The sequence below is a fragment of the Lissotriton helveticus genome, chromosome 11 (genome assembly GCF_964261635.1).
Source record: "Lissotriton helveticus chromosome 11, aLisHel1.1, whole genome shotgun sequence".
Taxonomy (NCBI): Eukaryota; Metazoa; Chordata; class Amphibia; order Caudata; family Salamandridae; genus Lissotriton; species Lissotriton helveticus.
Window position 1 is genome coordinate 1,005,938,656 of NC_136072.1, and position 21,792 is coordinate 1,005,960,447.

The following is a 21,792-nucleotide window of genomic DNA, read 5'->3' on the forward strand; positions in this document are numbered from 1 at the left end:
GGCCAACTGGCCTTCTCAGAGGGCTCAAATGCCCTATGCCCATAATGTCAGGGTTTGGACTGTCAATGCAGCAGAATTCACAAGTGCGCAATTGCGCAGACCTTAACGTTGCAGGAGTCACTAATTGCTGTACAGCTAGGAAACCAAATGTGAGCATGGGCACTCACTGTGCCCTCCTGGTGGGTCCCCACTAGGGCTCTCTAAAATAAATGTGCAAAGCGTTGCCCGCTACGGCGGCGCAACTGAGGAATAATCTAACAGGTACGGGCACCACTGTACCCTTTGGGCCCCCACTGGGGCTCTATCACAAAGATTACTCCCACGTTGCAGCTGTCCACCACGGCGGTACAGCTGTGAGCCAAACAAGGAGGCACGGGCACAACTGTGCCCTTTGGGCCCACTCTGGGCGCGCCATCGACAAATATGCCCACATTGCAGCTACCCACTGTCAGGTGGGGCAGCTGAGGGAAATGCCTAGACACTACGGTGCCCTGGGGACCCTCGACCGGCAGCCGCGGCCGGCAGTGGGATTAGCTGCAGGGCGGTGACGTGGGGAGGGGGAGGGGCAGGGTGGGGGGTAGTAATGTATGGATTACGGAGTTTTACAGGTAAGTAAACATTTTAATAAATAAAACGAATTTCGTAGAGTGCACAGCATCCCCAAATGCGATGCTGTGCGCGCAACGAAATTCGTTTTATTTATTTAAATGTTTACTTACCTGTAAAACTCCGTAATCCATACATTACTACCCCCCACCCTGCCCCTCACTCTCCCCACGTCACCGCCCTGCAGGTAATCCCACTGCCGGCCGCGGCTGTCAGCCGGTCCCAACCATTCAAAAGAGAGGCCTCTCTCACCGGAGCTTGGTGCAGGCTTCTCTCATCTCCTCCAGTGTGGCTGAGGCAAGCTCGGCGGTGAATGGGGAGCCCACGCTACTCGAGGACTCTGCAGCAAGCGTGGCTCTTTAGGATCCCGGGAGCCCTGCTCAGCACGTTGCCTTACTCGCGCTTCACCCGGGACTCCCACCAGCTTAAGGGAGCCCCGCTGTGGCCTGAGGTGACTTCCTGTCTCCACTGCAGGACCAGCCCACATCCAGGCAAGGTTGCCTCCTCTGGCGGCGTTCCTCTTCCCCGGGTCGCGGCGGTGATTTCCTTCGGCGATTTCAAAGTGCGGGGTGGGCTCCCGCCACACGGCAGTAATGCGGGGTAGGCTCCCGCTTTTAAAATAAAAGCAAATAGCGGGATGGGCACCCATATTTAAAGTACATCCCGGAAGCGGGGTGGACACCTGCATTTAAAATACATCACGGAAGCGGGGTGAGCTCCCGCTATCATTAACAGTATAAAGCAGGGTGGTCACCCGCTGTCATTAGCTCAACAAGCCGGGTGGGCTCCCGCTCGGTTTCACTGCAATTTGAGGGGAAATCCCCACACCGGGATTCCCTGGAGTTGAAGAGCAGCTCAGCGCTGCAGGGCCCCCACGTCCCTGCTCTTTGGAAAAGTAAAGCACAGCGCTTACGAGGCGCTAAGTGTCCAGTGGTCCATGGGGCATAGCTGTGCCCAGGAAGACCAGCACACAGGGCCCTCCAGCAGGGAGGCAAGCCCTCAAAGCGGTTCCTCCTGGGCCCTCAGCAGCAGCAAGCCCCCAGCAAGTCCAGAAACAGCACAAATTCATGGGTTGACAGCCCCTATACTTATACCCAGATTCTCTTTGTTCTGCAGCAAAGGGCTTGGGGGAACCAGATGCAACTGGTTCGGGGGTAATTGGAGCACTTTCTTTACCAGGCTCCTCTTCCCCTTTGTCAGGTAGGGGCTCAGTGATCAGACACACCACAGGGGGCAGAGCCAGCATTGTACAGGCTAGGTACAGACCTATTCAGGGTCAGGGGATTACTCCTCCTAAAGCAGATGTCCCATTCAGTCTGGTGCTGACTCACCCTGCCCCTCTTGGAGCCACACACACCTCCCAGCCCCTGTCACTCAAAAGCCAGACTTGCAATTCCCATCAGGCAGGCAGACACATAGCACACAGAAATGCCAACTTCTAAAAGTGGCATTTCTAAAATAGTCAAAAAATATCTGCACACACCATCGCGCAGCATTTATTATTACAATTCCAAATATACTAAACTCGACTACGCTGCTCCGCTCTACACAGGAATTACCACTCAGACACTTATCAGGGAATCCCCAATGTATTCCTATGGGAGGGCAGGCCAATCTTACCAAATAAAACACAGAGCGCACGTACTTTACACTGGACAGCAGAGCTAAAGTGCCCAGAGGCCTAAAACCACCAACATAATGTCAGAGAAAAGTGCAGAAGAAGGGCAAAACGTTTAGGGATGACCCTGTAAAAAGGGCCAAGTGCAACAAGCACAACGTAAAAAATGATAGGTACCATAAACTCAATAAAGCTCATTAAAAAAAACAGGTACCATAAAGTAGATATCAATGGACTGGACAGATTTGAACAGACATTCATCTCGGCACAGTTAGTATACTGTGTTTGAGTATGTCTTTGTAACATTTCAGCAACTTTGTGTTCCCACAAAAATAATAACACTAAGGGCCAGATTATGATTTTGGCAGTGCGGCGCTGGGTCCGCCCAGCTACAACACCGCCAAAGCAGTGGTCGGGCCTCCCGCCAGATTAGGAGTTTCCTCCCTTCTGGTGGGCTTTTTTTGGGGCTTTCCCACGGCAGTGCCTCCAAAAACAGGAACTCCAATGGGAACGCCAAAAACAGTTCCTGCACGGCATGGACTGCAACGTCCATGCCGTGCAGGAACTGGTGTGCATCCACACACGGGGTCACATGTCCTGCCCCGGTGTGCATCCACAGGGCGCAGACACTAGGGCCCTCTTTTTTTCCTCTCTGCCAGGGTTTCCGTGGAGGAGGAATGGTCATGAAAACCCTGGCGAAGAGGAACTCCCAATATACTGGGCAGGACAGCGGCGGTTCCGTCCATCATATAGATGCCTCTACACCGCCATGGAACTGCAGTTTCCTGGTGGCTGTGGCGGGGCTGTCGCGATCCGACCACCTGTCTCATAATGAGGGGTTTGAGAGACCACCACAGGCGGGGCCGCACGAGTTTGGCAGTCCAAGGCACCAGACTCTTAATCGGGCACTTAGTGTCCTAAAGATCCATTCATTCACAAAGCTGCAAGTTGTGCTAGCTGAGCTTAAAATTAAATTAATATTCAGATTGCAAAATATTAAAGAAATCAGATGACGCCTGAATAACTGTGCATGTTAAAGAAAAACAGCCTCAAACTGATGAAAATATTTAAATGCTCCCGGCGTGTGAGATAATATAGTCAAGAAAAAAAGTCTTCATTCAAATTATTTCTAATAAAACAGTGTACAAAGTTAAAGCCATTATGATTCAAGACATCCAGGTAACGCACTAAAACTTACATCTGTGATACTGCACATCTGAGTCCAGGTATAGACTTGATGAGGAGGTGGGTATACAGTGCATCGATTCCTTTCCTCTGCAACAAATGTAGACAACTGATGCAGAAAAAAGTAAAGAAAATGTTCAGAAAATAAATTAAAGATCAATTTATGTGTTAAGTATAATGAAAGCCACACAGGTGTAACACAGGACACATGTCTAATATAGTCACAGCTTGTATTCAAATATAATTCTAAATTAATATTCCAGACAAATTAAAGTGAATATATCCTAAATGGCATCAAACTGTTTTCTGATCTAACTAATCTGTTGGGATATAGGCTCCTTTTTGCTAAAAGATGCAAATCGTAAATCTCAGTTGTTTCTTATTACAATGTCCCATATTTAGTCTGCAGTACAAAGATCCTTCTTCAAAATTCCTATTTTTGCCGAATACTGCTATTCTTTGCAGAACACTACCACCACATTGTGGCTGCTGCCTTAAATTGAAATCTGGGCTCCAGAATGGGCTTTTGGTTAGAGTGTTTCCTAACCCAGTTCTGCATTTGTAAGGTGGTTGGAACCTTTCTGCATTCTTGGTTTTGTACGCAAGAAGAGAGGAGTAGCAGCTAAAATAGACAACACCCGTTGCTTGCTTCATATTAAGAATATAATATTCTTCATATAGCATTCAAAGCATAATGAATGTTTGCCTGGCTCCGGTTCTACTTTAAGCAAAGATCAAACTGCATGTTCTGAACCTCCAGTGGACGTACAACTGCTGATGATGCTCTAATAAGAATAGTGGTGTCTTTTCCTCCAAGAGCAAATAAAAATGGCCAGGTAGAGGAAGCCTTGCCTTTACTGTTGCGGCCTGGGTGTGTGGTTAGGGGGTCTATGCTGATTTATCAACAAGTGCCTGTGAACAGACACTTCTCAGGGTATAAGGAAAATAATATAATAAACGAAAGAATTCTCTTGGAGAAATCACCAGCCAACTCACTCCACTATCAACTAACAGGAGTTACTCAATCTTAAAAGGACCCAAAAGGCAATTGAATACAATCTGTGTAATGATACATAAATTGCAGAAACCATATCACAAATAAAATTCATATAGTTAAAACCATTTTCATAGAAAACATATTTGAGGCCAATTATAAAACATCACAAATGAGAGAGACAACACTCCATACATCAATGTTATATAGGAGGACGTGGAACATCAAGCTTGTGGGTGATTAAGACTTACAACAGGAGGAGCTTCGCGCGCAACCAAGATGGCCGCGTGAGCAAGGGGCTCCCGAGACCCTCGTAACCTCCCGAATATATCCTGTCACTTATCCTGTTTGCAGTTGACATCTTTGTGCGGATGAACCACCGGTGATCCTGAAATCGTTTCCGCCGTCCTGATTGGACCCCGGGGGCCGGAGTTGTGGGGCTGAGAAGTTTGCGGCCTTCGTCTGCTGGATGCCCGGCGCCCGAGTTGACATGGTGCCCGGGGCATAATTGAACAACAACGGCTTGAGGCAGTGAGGAGCCACGGTGCAGCTTAGTTTCACTTTAGTTTTTGGTTATCGCTGTGGTCTCCGGACTTGCGACGCCCCACTGACTTTCGCTCTCTCGGCCCCCCTGCCGCTCTATCGCCCTGGTTGGCAGTCCCTCGGTGTGGAATTTGTTCGTTTCTCCCTATTCGGTCTGCTGTGTCTCCCCTCCTCTCGCCTTTACCTGGGACATTGTTCGATACTGTCCCGACATGGCGGGCAAACCTGAGGGAGACAAGCAGAGGGTGAAGAACACCAGAAGGGGCAGCTATACCCAAACCAACATCATGGATCATTATGCTCAGGTTCGGGGGTCGCCCAGCGGAACCGGTGGGTTGCTGGAGGAGGCAAAGAGTTCGTCGACCCCGGTGGTGGAGCAGACGCTGCAGGATGTGATGGCCGCCATAGATGGTATCCAGTCCTCCCTCGGAAAGCAAATGGAGACTCTTGCCCACAAGTTGGATACGGTGGCGATTGATGTGAATTTGTTCCGGACGGACCTCACAAAAACCAATGAAAGGGTTAAATCGCTGGATATTAAAACATTGAGCCTTACGGACGACGTTGTTGAGTTACAAACCAAAGTCCGTACTTTTGGGGCCTCTAATGACATGGTTGTTCGTCGCCTGGAGGATTTTGAAGGACGGGCCCGGCGGAACAACATCCGTATTATTGGTGTTCCGGAAAAGGAGCAAGCTACTGACCTTTTTGTTGAGGACCTTATCATCAATCATTTAGCACCTAAGGGACTGAGCAAGTTTTTCATAGTGGAACGGACCCATAGAATCCCGCCGCGGCCTCTGATAGCACGTATTTTCAACTTTCTGGACAGAGACGCTACCCTTCAGGCCTCGCGTGCGGGTTGTCCCCTGAAGTTTAAAAACTCCTCCATCAGTTTTTACCCGGACTTCACACAGATGGTCCAGAAACAGCGGCTCAGTTTTCCGGGTGTGAAAAGGGGACTTCGCGAGATGGACCTTGAGTACGCCATGCTCTTTCCTGCCAAATTGAGGATTGAATATAACGAAAGGGTGTACTTTTTTGATAAGCCTGAAGTGGTGGCTGATTGGTTGGATACCCTGCCGGCCCGACAGGATCCTGAGAGGACCTCAACACCGCCGCCCTGCTGGACAACCTCGCCAACCTCGGACTCAAGCAACTGGTCAACACCCCCACCCACTACGCTGGCCACACGCTTGATCCCGTCTTCTCATCCAGCAAGCATATCACCTTCAGCCACTACATCGGACTTCACTGGACCGACCACAGCTGCGTCCACTTCAGCTTCAGAAGAACCACGACCAACCGCCACCCGCAACAGGTCCCTCACAGGAGCTGGAGCAAGATCACCGCCGACCAGCTCACCACCTGCCTCAGCCAGAACCCACCCGCCAGCACAACGGACCCCAACGAAGCAGCCCTCAACTTCACGCAGTGGCTGACCGCCTGCGCCAACGACCTCGCACCACTGAAGAACCCTCCTAGCAGACCCAGAAGCAAGAAGGCCTCCTGGTTCACCGAAGAACTCAAGAACTCCAAGAAGAACTGCCGTACCCTCGAAAAAAGCCTGGCTCCTCGACCAGACCACAGACAACATGACCGCCCTCAAAAACGCCACCCGCAAGCACCACCAGCTCATCCGCACAACCAAGAAGAAATCACTGAAAGAACGACTGGACAACAACGCCCACGACAGCAAGGAGCTCTTCAGCATCGTCAAGGAGTTCTCCAACCCCAGCACCGGCAACAATGACATCACTCCTTCACAGGATCTCTGCGACTCTCTCGCCTCGTTCTTCCACCGCAAGATCGCCGACATCCACAACAGCTTTGACGCCCCACCCACGCACCCAACCGTCGAACCAACGCCCCCCACCGCCACCCTCCGCACATGGACAACAGTGACCACCGAAGACACAGCCCGCACGATGAACACCATCCACTCCGGATCTCCAACCGACCCCTGCCCCACCACATCTTCAACAAGGCCGACTCTATCATCGCACCCCAACTCCGGGACGTCATCAACACCTCCTTCAACATCGCCACCTTCCCGGAGAGCTGGAAGCATGCCGAGCTCAACGCCCTACTGAAGAAACCAACAGCGGACCCCACCGACCTCAAGAACTTCCGCCCCATCTCGCTCCTCCCTTTTCCTGCCAAAGTCATCGAGAAGACCGTCAACAGTCAGCTTGCAGCATTCCTCGAGACGAACGGATCTCTCGACCCCTCGCAGTCCGGTTTCCGAGCCAACCACAGCACCGAGACCGCCCTCATCGCAGCCACCGACATCAGAACCCTGCTCGACAATGGGGAAACAGCGGCCCTCATCCTCCTGGACCTCTCTGCAGCGTTCGACACCGTCTGCCACCGCACTCTAGCCCAACAACATCGGGATCAAAGAGAAGGCACTGGAGTGGATCATCTCGTTCCTCGCCGGAAGAACACAGAGAGTCCGCCTCCCCCCGTTCCGATCCGAGGCCACCAAAGTCATCTGCGACGTACCACAAGGATCATCACTCAGCCCCACCCTCTTCAACGTCTACATGAGACCACTTGCATCCATCGCACGCCAGCACAACCTCAACATCATCTCCTATGCCGACGACACCCAACTGATTCTCTCCCTCACCAAAGACCCCGCCACCGCCAGAACGAGCCTGCACGAAGGGATGAAAAACGTCGCCGAATGGATGAAGAACAGCCGCCTGAAACTGTACTCAGACAGACTCACTTGGTGGGGCATACGTGTCACGCCATGAATAGGAAGGGGTATCGTCTGGTTGCCCATGCTGGGTTCTCCTCTGGATCTCGTGGAGTTGGGATCCTTGTTAAAACTGCTCTCCCGCTTAAGGTGGAATCCACTGTCATTGATGATAGGGGACGCCATGTGGCGATTTCAGGGCGGTGGGAGGGTCGTACTATTACCGTGGTTTCTATTTATGTTCCTCCAGGTTTACAGTCGACTACTTTTGCTGATCTGGGGCGGGTGTTGCTTGATCTCCCGGCTGGGTCCCTGATCTTAGGTGGGGACTTTAATGCGGTGGTTTCAGGTAGGCTTGATAGACATTCACCCAGGGACGTCAAGGGGACGCATAGTTGGCTGCCTGATTTTATTGATGCGCTGGGTCTGGTGGATTGTTGGCGATTGCTTCATTCCACTCAGCGGCAGTATACTTTTCACTAGGGAGCCCATGGTAGTCTCTCCAGGATTGATTATGTGTTAGTACCGGCTGCACAGGCGTTTGGTGTTGCAGAGGCCCGTCATATGGCTTGGGGGATTTCTGATCACTCCCCACTATGGCTCCGATTGGACTTAGTCCCGGGTGCCGAGGGTCGGGTTGCCCCGATTAACCCGTGGTATCTTCGTAGCCCTAAAATTCGTAGTGAGCTTGTAAAGGCTCTGGATCATTATTTTCGAGAGAATGAAGGCTCGGTTTCTTCCTCGTTCTCTCTATGGGAGGCTTTTAAGACCGTCTTGAGGGGTCAGGCCCGGTCATTGATCGCTGGAGTTAAGAAGCAGAGAGAGGGGGAAGTGGTTAAGATAGAGACTGAAATAACAGATTTGGAATTGGCTTTGGAGCAGGAGGGGACCCACTCGAAACTGCATGTTCTGCAGTTGAAGCAGCTTGAATATAAGTCATTGGTGTCGGATGCGGCAAAGGCTCTTAGCCAGGAGCAACAGGGGCGTATCTATGATGTTGGAGATAAGGCTGGCAAATTGATAGCTTGGTTGGATAGGAAAGATAGAGCAAGTCGTGTGGTGCCAGAGATTGAGACGGAGGATGGGGCCCAAGTTTCCGACCCGCAGGAGATAGTGACGTGCTTCGCCAATCATTTTCACACCGTGTACTTCTCTGTGTCCGATAGACCGGAGGATGATTCTCGTTTACTGCTTCGAGATATAGCCCTTCCAAGTCTTTCTGAGGAAGATAGGGATCTAATGGACTCGGCGATCACGGCGGATGAAATAGCGTTAGCTATGCGTTCCTTACGTTCGGGTAAAGCACTGGGCCCCAATGGTTTGCCAATTGAGTTATACAAGCTTCAGCCCGACAGGATTGCCCCGTATTTAGGGGACATGTTCATGGAGTCCCGCGATGGTGGGTTTCTCCCCCGGGATCAGCGTTTGGCTACCATAGTTGTTATACATAAGAGGGGAAGCCACGGAATAAATGTGTTTCGTACCGGCCAATTTCATTGTTAAACACCGAGCCAAAAATTCTTGCTAAATTGTTAGCTAAGACTAATCACGGTCCCCGGCGATCTAGTTCATCTGGATCAATCTGGTTTTATCCCGCACCGGAATACAGCATTGAATCTTCGGCGGCTGCACAGTGTTATCGCTAGGGCGGCGACGCTGCGTGAATCGGCCATTTTGGCCTCTTTAGACACCACTATGGCGTTTGATACTGTGGAATGGCCGTATTTATGGGCGGTGCTGACTAAATTTGGTTTCGGCTCGGAGTTTATTGGCTGGGTGCGGCTTCTTTACGCGGATCCCCTCGCTCAGGTAGTGGTAAATGGCCGCGTTTCTGCAACGTTTAGTCTAGGGCGAGGTACCCGTCAGGGTTGCCCGCTGTCTCCCCTCCTGTTTCGCTGGCGCTTGAACCCCTAGCTGCGTGGATCCATTGGGAACCCTCTATAAAGGGTATTTATTGGTCCCCAGAACACGAAGATCGTATCTCCTTGTATGCGGATGACATCCTTTTGTACCTGACCTCCCCCAGAAAGTCCCTGATAGTGTTATGCGACGTTTTGATTTCCTTTGGTAAGAATTCTGGTCTGATTATCAACTGGGCGAAATCTTCTCTTTATGTACTCAGTGGTGATGTACCGGTTTTGCCGCGTGGCTGTCCTATCCAGATCGCACAGCAGGGGTTTAAATATCTTGGTATTTTTATTTCAATGGATCCCTTGATCCGGTATGAGAAAAATCTCCTTCCCCCTTTGGCGCGGTTGAGGCGAGACGTGACGAATTGGCGGAAACTTCCACTTTCGTTACTCGGAGTTTGTCCCTTTTTAAGATGATGTCCCTTCCTCGTTTTTTGTACGCCCTGCAGAATACCCTTGATTTTGTTCCTGGTAGCTACTTCCGTATAGTTGAGGGTCTACAGAGGAAATTGCTGTGGGATGGTAGGCCCCGGATTGCACTCGCCAAATTGACGCTCCCCTGGTACGACGGGGGTATTGCTCTTCCCGATATTAAAAGGTACTATTGGGCGTCGCAGTTGGGGGCCATCAACCACGGTACTATTGCCCCGGGCCAAACCCAGGATAGGTGGTTGCTCCCTGGAGGTAATTACTATAGGGCATTATATTCCAAATCGGTAGTGAGGTCTCTGACGGGGCCGACGTGGACAGCTGTGCGGGTTTGGCAGGACGCCACCAGCGCGTTGGGGTGGAAAGATCGTTTGACCTTAGCGACCCCGCTTTTTGGATCAGATCGGCTTGGTAAACTGTGGAACACGAAGGGATTTGACAGGTGGGACCTCATTGGTATCTCCAGGGTGGGTGATCTCTGGGTTAAGGGGCAAGTGAAGTCCTTTGTAGCCCTGCAGGCCGAGTTCAAGCTGGGAGGAAAGGAGTACTTCCGTTATGCACAGATCCGTCATGCGCTCGATTCGGTCTTCCCTAGGGGGGGTGGAGATACCGGAGTCTGCCCCCCTGGAGGACCGTGTTCTGGATGGTTATATACCGGATAGTACCATCTCCCTAGTGTATAAAAAACTGATTAACCATAGAGCAGACCTTCTGTTGCAACTGCGAGATCAGTGGACCCGTGACGGTCTTGAACTTGATGATGAAGATTGGCAGTCCGCGATCTCCTCCCCAAAGGAGGTCGCGATTCCAGCTCGCCTGAGATTGGTCCAACTCAAAATATTACATAGAGTGTATGTCACGGGTCCCCGCTTGGTTCAGATGGGTTTTTTGGAGGAGGGTCTGTGTAGGCGGAGTTGTGGCCAGTTGGCCACATTTATGCACATCATCTGGGAGTGTGGGAAAGTAGCAGTCTATTGGTGCAGGGTCCACAAGGTGCTTCAGGAAGTTACGGGTGCGGCACTTTTGCCTGAAGCCAGGCGTTGCCTGTTGAATGTTTGGGAGCCCACTGATTCTAATGTAGCCCAAACGCAATGGGTGACCTTGGGAACAATGATTGCTAAACGCAATATTGCACAAATGTGGGGATCCCAGCGGCCTCCTACTATTGAGGGTTGGATGGATGACATGGATTGGTGTATGTTCAGGGAAAAGACTGTATATGTGGCTCGAGGTCGTCCCCGAAAGTGGCATAAAATCTGGGCCCGCTGGAATCGCTATAGAGGAGATATATGTGTGCCACCTGAAACAGTTGTACTTGATCTCCCGCTTTCCCCCTAATCTTGACTAAATATTAAATTTGAGGCCTCCTTTTCCTTCTTCCTCTCCCCCTCCCCCAATCATATCCCTTTTTATACTGTTGTTTATGTACTGATGGTCCGCCCAAGAACAGTCTATTTGCTTTGTGTAATTTATTGATACCTTGCTGTTTTTTGTTTATTTTTAATAAAAAGAAATATAAAACAAAAAAGACTTACAACAGCTAATGGATATGTTCCTGAGATGGTAGTCACCTCCTGGACCTTTATCTTAGTGGAGGACTGATCAGTTCCCATAACCACGTCCTGGATTGTTGACTCGAACATTGAGAGCTTAACTAAAGTCTTTCTAAATTCAACCCCCTTCCGTGATGGTATCACAGCCCTCGGGAATCGCTCCCGGGAGTACAGGTATATAGAAGCTCCTGCTCAGAATATAACCCCTTGAACTTAAGCCTCCAGTATTAATGGGAGCTATCTGTTATTAGAAGTTTTATGTGCAGATGACTAGATCTTTGACGGTCAATAGGGTCGCTCACTCTCATAGCAACAACCATAGAACCCGAGGGAATACTGCCTTATACGAGAGATACTTACAATATTGTCCTGAAGAAGGTGGTTTTATATTGTCCCACTGAAACGCGTTAACACCCTTTGATTTTGTTAAATTTGAGAAACAATGAATAATTTGTGACATTTTGCACTCTTATCGATCTCTTCAAATTAACAAGTTTTAAATGACAAACATTGATGACTGGCATGCTGTCTCTCCCATTTGTGATGTTTGATAATTAGCCTCTAATATGTTTTCTATGAAAATGGTTTTAACTATATGAATTGTATTTATAGTGATATGGTTTCTGCAATTTATGTATCATTAAACAGATTTTATTCAATTGCCTTTTGGGTCCCTTTAATATTTAGAGTGAGTAACTCGGTTAGTTGATACAGTAGAGTGTGATTGAGTCGACTGGTGATTTCTCCAAGACAATTCTTTCGTTCATTATATTATAGGTTCATGGACACCTCTCTCTTGGAGTAATGGGGCCACTCTTCTTTCTTACAGACTAAGAAAAATAAGGCAGCAGCATAAGAAAAAAAAAAAGTCCTCACTAGTGAATTCTAAAGTTAAGTGGTGCAAATGTGTAAGTGTGCCAGCCATTCCATTGACAAATGAATAATGTAAATACCTCTGGCAAGGTAGATATTGTATAAGTAAATGCACCGACTCCTGAAATAAAATATACACCAATGCCAACTTGGTATTTTACTTGCTTTTCATCCATAGACCAATTCAACTGTTTACAAGCACATGAAAGATTATCACTGTAGCCTTGTAGGACGGCGAGGATTAAGCTGGTGCCTAAAAGCTTCTCCAGCCAAGCTTTTACGACCGTTTAGAAGAGGTGACCTTTTAATTTTCCTAGGTTTAGGGGTAGAATTTCAACTTCTGCTGCTTCTCACTGAAAGGTAATGGCCTACTTGCCACGATTTACTCAGTGGCACTATTTGTTGCTAAATGTTGGAGTTTATGTAACGATGGTGTGTTTATTTTTCAGTGGAGGAACACTGGTCCGATTCCTTAAAGTGATCAAGGGATTATCAGTGCCTTAAAAGTGACTAGATCTAAAAACTGAAACCAGTGAAGTATCAATAGTACAATTGTTTTCTGGCTTAGGCTGTACTATGGGGGTATGTCTCAATCACCTTTGTGTAGCACTGTTCCTCTCTCCCCCATCCAACCACTGACACAGGAGTGATCTGTTGCTGTGAAGTGAGTGGGCTGAGCAGGGAAGTTCACTTGGTCCTGGTGAGGTTTTTCCTTCAGACGTATACTGGTAAATAAAATGTAGCTGCAAATAGAGAAACAACCTCTTAAGGAGAGGCCCATGCCACAAAATTGTGAAGCGGCTGGCATGTCATCCAGGTATAAGCGACTTCTACAACACATAACGAAGAAGGGCGACTGTGGGTGTCCAGATCGCCTTGTACAAGTGTGAAAAAGCGAACGATTAAGAGTTCTTGGTAGTGAATAAGACACTGTAAAACATGCAGTTTATGGTTCCCCCCGCCCCCCAATAAATTTGCTAAGTATTGCAATTAGAGTAACTTTGAGGCAGGATGATAAAGGGAACTTGAAGTAAATATTCAAACAAAATAGATCTGCTTGAATGAAAAACAAAATCTTAAAAATGTGTTAGTAGCCAACTTTTAGTCTGGCTCAAGTGTAGAGCTTAGTATTATGACTCCGCAGTAGAGGTTTTTTTCCTTTGCTCAGAGATTTCATTTTGAGAGCTGCATCTGTTTGCAATTCATATCCCATTGGTCATAGCGGATCAGAGAGTGTGCAGTTTGTTCTATTGTGGTTATTCAACCCACACATGCAGCTGCAGGGAGGAAAAGTACACAGGTGACAGGTGACAGGGTACCCAGATACGTAGGGGCAGGTAAAACATACCACTTTTCAACAAGACTAACAAAATAATTATTAGGAAATTGAAACAGTACTTGTTTTGTTTTGTTTTATTTAGAGCGAACTAGACTCAAGACATCGGGTATCAGAGCGCTTTACATGAGCACCAGTTTCGTTACAGAAGGACGCATTCATTTTTGTTAGGCACGGGGAGATTAAGTGATTTGCCCAAAATCACAGGATGTTGAGTGTCGTTGCAGAGACTCGAACCCGGTTCTCCAGCTTCGAGGTCAACCGCTCTAGCCCTATGGCTACATGCCCTCCCCTACCTTTGTTTTGCGAACAACATTGTTCTCTCAAATCATGAGCCCGGTGAGTCCAATGGGTGTTACGCACCTGATCGGGAGTGAGGCATAAAAAGAGAAATGTAAACAATCTCCATCCGCAAAACCTCCAAAATGAGGGAACTGTGCAGTTTTCAGGTTTATATCCTCCCGGGAGAGGATGTGGCACAATGGCTAGAGTAGCCGACTTTGAATCTGGGGAAACTGATTTGTGTATTGGCAGGAGGCTCAACACCCTGTGATTCTGGGCAAATCACTTGATCTCTGTGCGTAAAAATGAATGTGCCAATCTGCAATTCAAATGATGCTCATGTAAAACACAGATACTTTTAGGTCGAGTTTGCACTATATATAAAACTGCAAAAAAAAAAAAAAAAGTAACACCAGCTAGCAGTTTTGCTGCTTTGTTGTTTGTTAAACTGCACTATCTATACATAGTTTGAAATAGTGCCCAGGTAGGAGGAGAACAAAGAGGTAGTAAAAAGAAGAGGCATGGCGCATGCATGCCATGGACAAAGGATATGAGAGTGATGATGGAGTGAGAAAAGGTAAGCCTATGGGCAGGCTGAAGCCCATAGTCGGAACACAATACGTCTCTTCAATCAATCAAAGCATTTATAAAGCGCACTACATACCCGCGAGGGCCTCAAGGCGCTGGGGGGTGGACTGCTATTGTTCGAAGAGCAAGGTCTTGAGAAGTCTCCTGAAGGTTAGGAGGTCTTCGGCCTGCCGCAGGAGGATGGGGAGGGTGTTCCATGTCTTGGCGGCAAAGTGGGAGAATGATCTGCTTCCGGCGGTCACTCTTCAGATGCGGGGGACGGTGGCGAGGGCGCGGTCTGTGGAGCGGAGCTGGCGGGTGTAGAGGCTGAGACAGCTGTTGAGGTACGCTGGTCCGGTGTTGTTGAGTGCCTTGTGTGCGTGGGTGAGGAGCTTGAAGGTTATTCTCTTGATGGGGAGCCAGTGCAGGTCTCTCAAGTGGGGTGTGATGTGGCTCCGGCAAGGGATGTCGAGGGTCAGGCGTGCTGAGGCGTTCTGGATGCGTTGGAGCAGTTTCAGGAGTTTGGCCAGGGTTCTTGCGTAGAGTGCATTTCCGTAGTCCAGTCTACTGCTGACGAGGGCCTGGGTGACCGTCCTAGTTTCGGAGGGGATCCACTTGAAGATCCTGCGAAGCATGCGGAGGGTGTTGAAGCAGGAGGAGACGGCGTTGACCTGCTTTGTCATGGAAAGCAGGGAGTCGGGGATGACTCCTAGGTTGCATGCGTGGTCGTGGGTGGTGCTCCTAGTGCAGTCGGCCACAAGGAGTCGTCGCAGGCCGAGGGGGTGGATCAGAGGATGAGGACCTCCGTCTTGTTCGAGTACAGCTTCAGTCGGCTGTTTCTCATCCAGTGGGCGACGGCGTTCATTCCTTCGTGGAGGTTATGGTGGTGTGGGTGTCTTTGGTGAGGGATAGGATCAGCTGGGTATCGTCGGCGTAGGAAATGTTGAGGTTGTGCCGTCGTGGGCGAGCGGTGCCATGTAGACGTTGAACAACGTTGGGCTGAGGGACGAGCCTTGGGGTACACCGCAGATGATCTGTGGCTTTGTACGGAAGGGAGAGGGGGAGAGGCGGATGCTCTGTGTTCTGCCGGAGAGGAAGGAGGTGGTCCAGTCCAGGGCCTTCTCTTGGATTCCAGCGTCATGGAGGCATGATTGTAGTGTGCGAAGGAAGAACGCGTCGAAGGCGGCTGACATGTCCAGGTCGTCTCTTCGAGACAGTGCATGCGCTTGTCTAGCCGAGACCTAAAATAAGGATGTGACACAAAGTGCTACTGCATCACAGTGCTTTTTTTAAAATAACTTTGAAACATGTTGCACAGAAGCTGCAGCTGTACAACATGGCCGAAACGAAAAAATAAATAAATACATGGCTGAAAACCTTGGCAAAGCCAATAAACCTCGAATAGGCGAGACCCGTTGGCTTTGTCAATGCTTGTTCTTTGAGTATCTATATTTTTTCCCTAAACATAAAATGGATACTACTGGTCTAGTGACATGTAGCGAAGGATGAAAACGCATGGTACAACGTGTATTTTGAGAACTGAAAGTGTTGTTACACAGAAAATGGAAAGAAACCCCATCAGCCCACCCAATGGCGGAGCATCATCATCTGGCATTTTGTAAGAAAAGACTGGTATCTGCTAGGTGTCTGAAAACAAAATCATAAATGAGAGGCTAAAATTGACTATTATGATGCCAAAGAACTAGTTTATTATGGGGTCATCATAATGTCAAGGCTAAAACAGTGTGTAGATAGTTACTATTTTTATACTATCATCTGATGGTTAAGGAGGTCGTCATGTTTCAGCCATGCAAGGTCGGTAGGTAGACCAGTGGCTTTATTCAGGACCAAATGTAAAACACTACTGCAAAATGAAATGTGAAAAAATTAACAAAACTACGTCCTACCATGTATCAGACTAAGCCTGGGGTACCGACGGACAGAGCGGGGCCTCATTGCCTGAGCGAGTGCCAGGAGAGGTGAGGCCTTTTCCCAAACCTTTTTGGGAAAGAATCCATTTCCAGAGACATTACTCCTACACTTCGGAGTTCAATACATGGTAGGACTTTTTTTGTTTTGTTAATTGTCTCACATTTCATTTTGCAGTAGTGTTATACATTTGGTCCTGAAGAAAGCCACTGTTTTTAGCCTTGACATTATGATGACCCCATAATAAACTAGTTCTTTGGCAGGGCTGCAGAAAGCAGGAGAGGCTCTGGAGACTCCATCTTGATCCGCTGTGCTGGCAGAAAAGAAACTTCACTTCACTAGGATCACCACCTCCCTTAACTCCCCGCGGGAGTTATTTAAGATTGTGGACTCTCTGTGTGCCCTTCAATTACCCGACCCTATTGAGACCTCACAGGACCTTTGTGATCAAATCTCTACTTATTTCCACGAGAAGATCTCCAACATCTATTCAGGCCTAGAAACTCTGAACCATGACCTAGGGCCCCCCTCTGACCTGGAGACTTTTCTACCAGCTGCAACATCTATTTCACCACAGGGTGGTTATTTCTCTGACTTCCCTCTACTTACCCTAGAACAAATGAATCTGCTTCTGGACAACCTGAAGTCGGGATCCCCTCTTGACCCCTGCCCTCTTAAAAATTTTAAACAATGCAGGGATGCCCTTCTCCCTCTTTTCCTAGAGGTGATTAATCAGGCTATCCTCGAGGGAGTCTACCCGAAGCCCTGGAAATTGGCCATCGTTAAGCCCCTCCTTAAGAAACCTACCGTAGACCCTGGGATTCTTAAAAATTTCTGCTTCCTGCCCCAGCGAAAATATTGGAAACCCATTTAAATGTTCATCTTAGTGCTTTTTTAGATCACTCCAGCCTTCTTGACCAGTCCCAACACGGTTTTCGTAAAGCCCACAGCACCGAGTCCGCCCTGACAGTGGTCGCTAACTCCAAACGTGCGAAGGTCGACAGTGGCCAGACTACCTTGCTGGTCCTGCTCGACCTGACCGCCGCTTTCGACACCCTGTCTCCTGCCATTCTGGCTAGGAGTCTGCAGGAAATAGGAGTGGACGGACCGGCGCTTAGTCTTTTAACATTTTTTTTGACTCAGCGCGAACAAAGGGTCAAGCTGGGCGACCATCTCTCCCCCGTCAAGCCTGTGCAGTGTGTGGTTCCCCAAGGCTCGTCCCTGAGCCCCACACTCTTCAATATATGTGTAACACCGCTTGCCAGGCTTGTCAGATCCTTTGGTCTGGAAGTCGTATCATATGCTGACGACACTCAGATCATGGTCTCCATCTCACATGCCGCTGACATCACTGCCCTTAATTTTAAAGCCTGCATGAAGGCAGTAGCGGGTGGATGGTAAGAAACTATCTTAAACTTAACGGGGAGAAAACGGAGGTGATCATTTTTGGAGGAAAGCAGGAGATTTGGTCGGCGGACTGGTGGCCTTTCGCCCTTGGCACTTGCCCTACACCCACTCAGTCAGCTCGGAATCTGGGCATTATCTTTGATTCCTCGCTTTCCTTCGATAAACAATTCAGCAGGACGGCCTCAACCTGCTGCGGGGTATTGCGAATCCTGAGGAAAATTGTACATTACCTGTCAACTGAAGCCCGTAAACAGGTCACAGTAGCCCTCATAGCCTCCCGCCTGGACTATTGTAATGTACTCTATCAGGAAATCTCCAAACATCTTGTTCAGCGCCTCCAGATCCTGCAAAACACGGCCGCAAGGTTTGTTGTGGATGCTCCTAGGCGCTCATCAGGCTCAGCCATTAGGAAAGACCTGCACTGGCTTCCTATGCAAGCCAGGATTGACTTCAAGACCTTGTGCCTTACTCACCGTGCCCTTTATGGGCTTGGGGCAGAAGACATTAGGCCTCTTGTGTCCCTCCATGTCCCTAGTAGGGTCCTTCGCTCAGCAAACAAAAACCTACTCGCAGTTCCCAGAATTCTTAAGGCAAGATGGGGCGGGCGAGCTTTCTCCTCTCTTGCTCCGAGGATGTGGAACACCCTTCCTGCGGAACTTGGGGATCTGCCCTCTCATTCTCAGTTCCGGAAGGCCTTGAAGACCTGGCTTTTCAGGGAAGCCTATCTCTAATTGGCACTTTTCCTTTTCCTCACATTCAGCTTTTTTCCATCACTAGCGCCTTGACGCCCTCTGGTAAAATTGCGCTATACAAGGCTCTAATCAATCAATCATAATAGTCAATTTTAGCCTCACATTTATGATTTTGTTTTCACATTTCAAGCACTGCAAATTATGATTCAGCACCACCAAACTACTCTTTATGGCCTTACTCATCACTGGTGGATCTATACTAGGATATCTCACGATAACATTAAGTGAGACACCTAGCAGATACCAGTCTTTTCTTACAAAATCCCAGATCATGATGCTCCGCCATTGGGTGGGCTGATGGGTTTTCTTTCCATTTTCTGTGTAACAACACTTTCAGTTCTCAAAATACACGTTGTACCACTGCGTGTTCATCCTTAGCTACATGTCACTAGACCAGTAGTATCCATTTATGTTTAGGTATAGTTAGATTGGGGGATAGGATACAACTGGGTCTCTAAAATTAATTTCCCCTTGGACACTCTGTTAAGTTGAGTTTCGTGTATATCTATATTTTTTCCCAATGTGCCTCCACACGTTATGAATCTTATTTTTTGTTTTGAATAGAAAGAATAGTTGTTCCTTTAATGTACCCTCACTAAGATGTGGTGTGTAGGAGAGTAGGGTCTGCTTCCTATGGTCACCCCACATTTTGCTGTGATTCTCTGGTTTTTCGTCTTTAGTGTGGTTGTGGACCTGCTAATCAGACCCACAGCCCAGCTGTTCTCTCTTTAAATTGATACCATGTACTTTAGGTGCATACCAGATTGGTTACTTGGTCACCCTTGTGAGCCCCTGTATAGTGTACCATAGGTACCCAGGGCATAGGTGCACCCTAGGCCTACCAGGGGCTGCAGCATGTATTGTGCCACCACTGGTTTGTCTTCCAAACTGACACCACAGGTCTGTTCACACAGCCTCAGTAAGGTGGCGTAATCACCCCTTACTTAGAAATAGTATACCTATATCTACCTTTATATATAGACACAGATACACCTATAAGCCACTCCTATGGTAGGCCTCGAGAATCCTGGAAGCAGAGTGCTTGGTTTTATGTGAGAGGGTGCTCTGGCATGAGCTGAGCCCCTCTGCAGCTTTCGGAACCATCTCCTTATAGCTGTTCTATGATATAGCCATACCATATACTCTTAAGTGCATTATAATACTCGCAGTTAATGCTAACTTTTGTTTGGCTTTATCAAAGCATGTTGTGTAAGGTGTCAAACACTTTGGAACGCTACCTCCCCCCTGCCAATTCTGGAGGCGGGGTAGCATTCCCCCCTTCTAGAGGGAGAAGACATGTTGTTACTGCTTTACCCGGTTAAAGTTAAACAGAGCCTCAGCATAACAAAATGGATGCTGCTGCCACGGACACGAGTCTGACCTCCTGTTGCTGGGGGAAACTCCAGCAGGGGAGGCCTGGACAATAGGTTTCCTGTCCAGGGAGGTGCTGGCACCTCCCCAGACAGGTATTTTGTGTATTGGGGCAGGGAGGGCTGCATTCAGTGAATGAATCTAGACACTGCCTGGGGCACACAAGGTGCTCCATGCATAGCCCGGTTCAAACCAGTTGCTGGGCACTCCAGCCCCAGCTCTGGCACGAAACTGGACAAAGGGAAAAGGGTGTAACCACCCCCTTCTCCAGTCCACCCATAGTAGGGACCTAGTCAGGTAATCCAGCCCCCTTTTTTAGTATAAGTATAGGAGCTGTGTCCCCAGGACTTTAGATTATCCTGGACGAATCTTTGAAAGACATATTTTGGACCTTCGACATTCCAGACTGGAAGACGGAAGACATCTCACTTGTGGTCAAGGAGTGACCACCCTGTGCAAACAGGCACCAACAGCATTTTTGCCGGTCTGCATCGTCGAGGCTCCCGCCGGATCCCAAAGACTTTGCGAAACAAGAACTGGACTTCCAGACTACTCTGACCCCGACCCACATCCACAGCAAAGCTGAGACACGTGGCGGACACGCGAGACGAAGGACCGGACATCCTGCATTTTGCTACCTGCACTCCTTTCCTGAAGCCTCAGTAAGTTGTGCATTGGGGTACGAGAAGCCCCAGCCCCGAGCAGCATTTGCACCGAAGCTCAGGCCCCCATACTCCGCGAGGGTCCTGCCTTTGTATTTGACCTCGACGCGTCTTCCCAGTTCCTTGCCCGTTGGCTTGTGAGCCACCTGAAGACCTTCTTTTGAATTTAACTTGCTTTCCTGGTTGCTCCAGGCTTGCTCCAGCTTCCCTGAAAAGGAAAAGCGCCACAGACCTTGCTGGTCTGCAACAGAGCCAATCTCGACATCCTGGTTGGGTTGCGGTTGCCAAGGCTTGTTGGGTCCAATCCAGATACCGACACCGCAGTCATTTAGATCCATCGTGGGACAGCTCAAATCCAGCTCCTGGTTATCGTCGATGCCTCCTGGACCTCGTGGCTGAAGAGACAAACTCACCTTCTTCACTTTAAAGCACCCGACATCGCCTGGTTCCTTCCTGGGTCCTTCCTGGTCACTGGCTAGTGACCCAGACTCTGTCCCCTCTGCTTTCAGGTTCTTCACATCTCCAATCCACCCTTGGATCCACCCGGACACTTTTCCTCTGGTCGCCTGCAGCACTTCTTTGCAGCTCCCCGACATGAATAGACACCTATGCACCCGGCTTCCCTGGGTGAGGTAACACAAGTACTCTGGTGCTCCTGTGGGTCTTGACTCTCGAAGTGTCCTACATAGCTGCCAAGGTTTCAGATTGCTGTGTGTGACATTTTCATAATTTCAGTGTAAATATGAGTGACATTTCAAAGACTACGAGTGACACTTTCTCGTGACCAAAAATAAAGGAATGAAGACCAGGGAAACATATAATGATCAGAAATTACACCCATCTGAGCAACAATAAACTCTAAGAATATTTTAAAACGACTGCAAAGCACCAGAAATGTAAGGGCACTTATCTAACTGACATGGCACACAGACTCCGATCATATGTACTGTTATTTTGTTTTTTCCATTTGACACTATAATCCGCTTACAATAATGCCTTTAAAAGGGATAGTGTGGGTTTCTGGGGAGTATGCGCTTGTGGGTAAGAGTTGCCTGAACTCACAACAGCCAT

The 21,792-nt window shown here is 48.7% G+C and overlaps 1 protein-coding gene across 3 annotated transcripts in view; it reads right to left on the reverse strand.

The window, feature by feature from the left end:
• The window catches only part of UNG (uracil DNA glycosylase), a 61,178-nt gene that overhangs the window by 32,935 nt on the left and 6,451 nt on the right, over positions 1-21,792 (reverse strand). For all 3 annotated transcript variants that reach the window (XM_078667395.1, XM_078667394.1, XM_078667393.1), the window contains exon 3: positions 3,423-3,518. In XM_078667395.1, the coding sequence (XP_078523521.1) occupies positions 3,423-3,518 (96 nt within the window). The remainder of the gene's footprint in view (positions 1-3,422; positions 3,519-21,792) is intronic.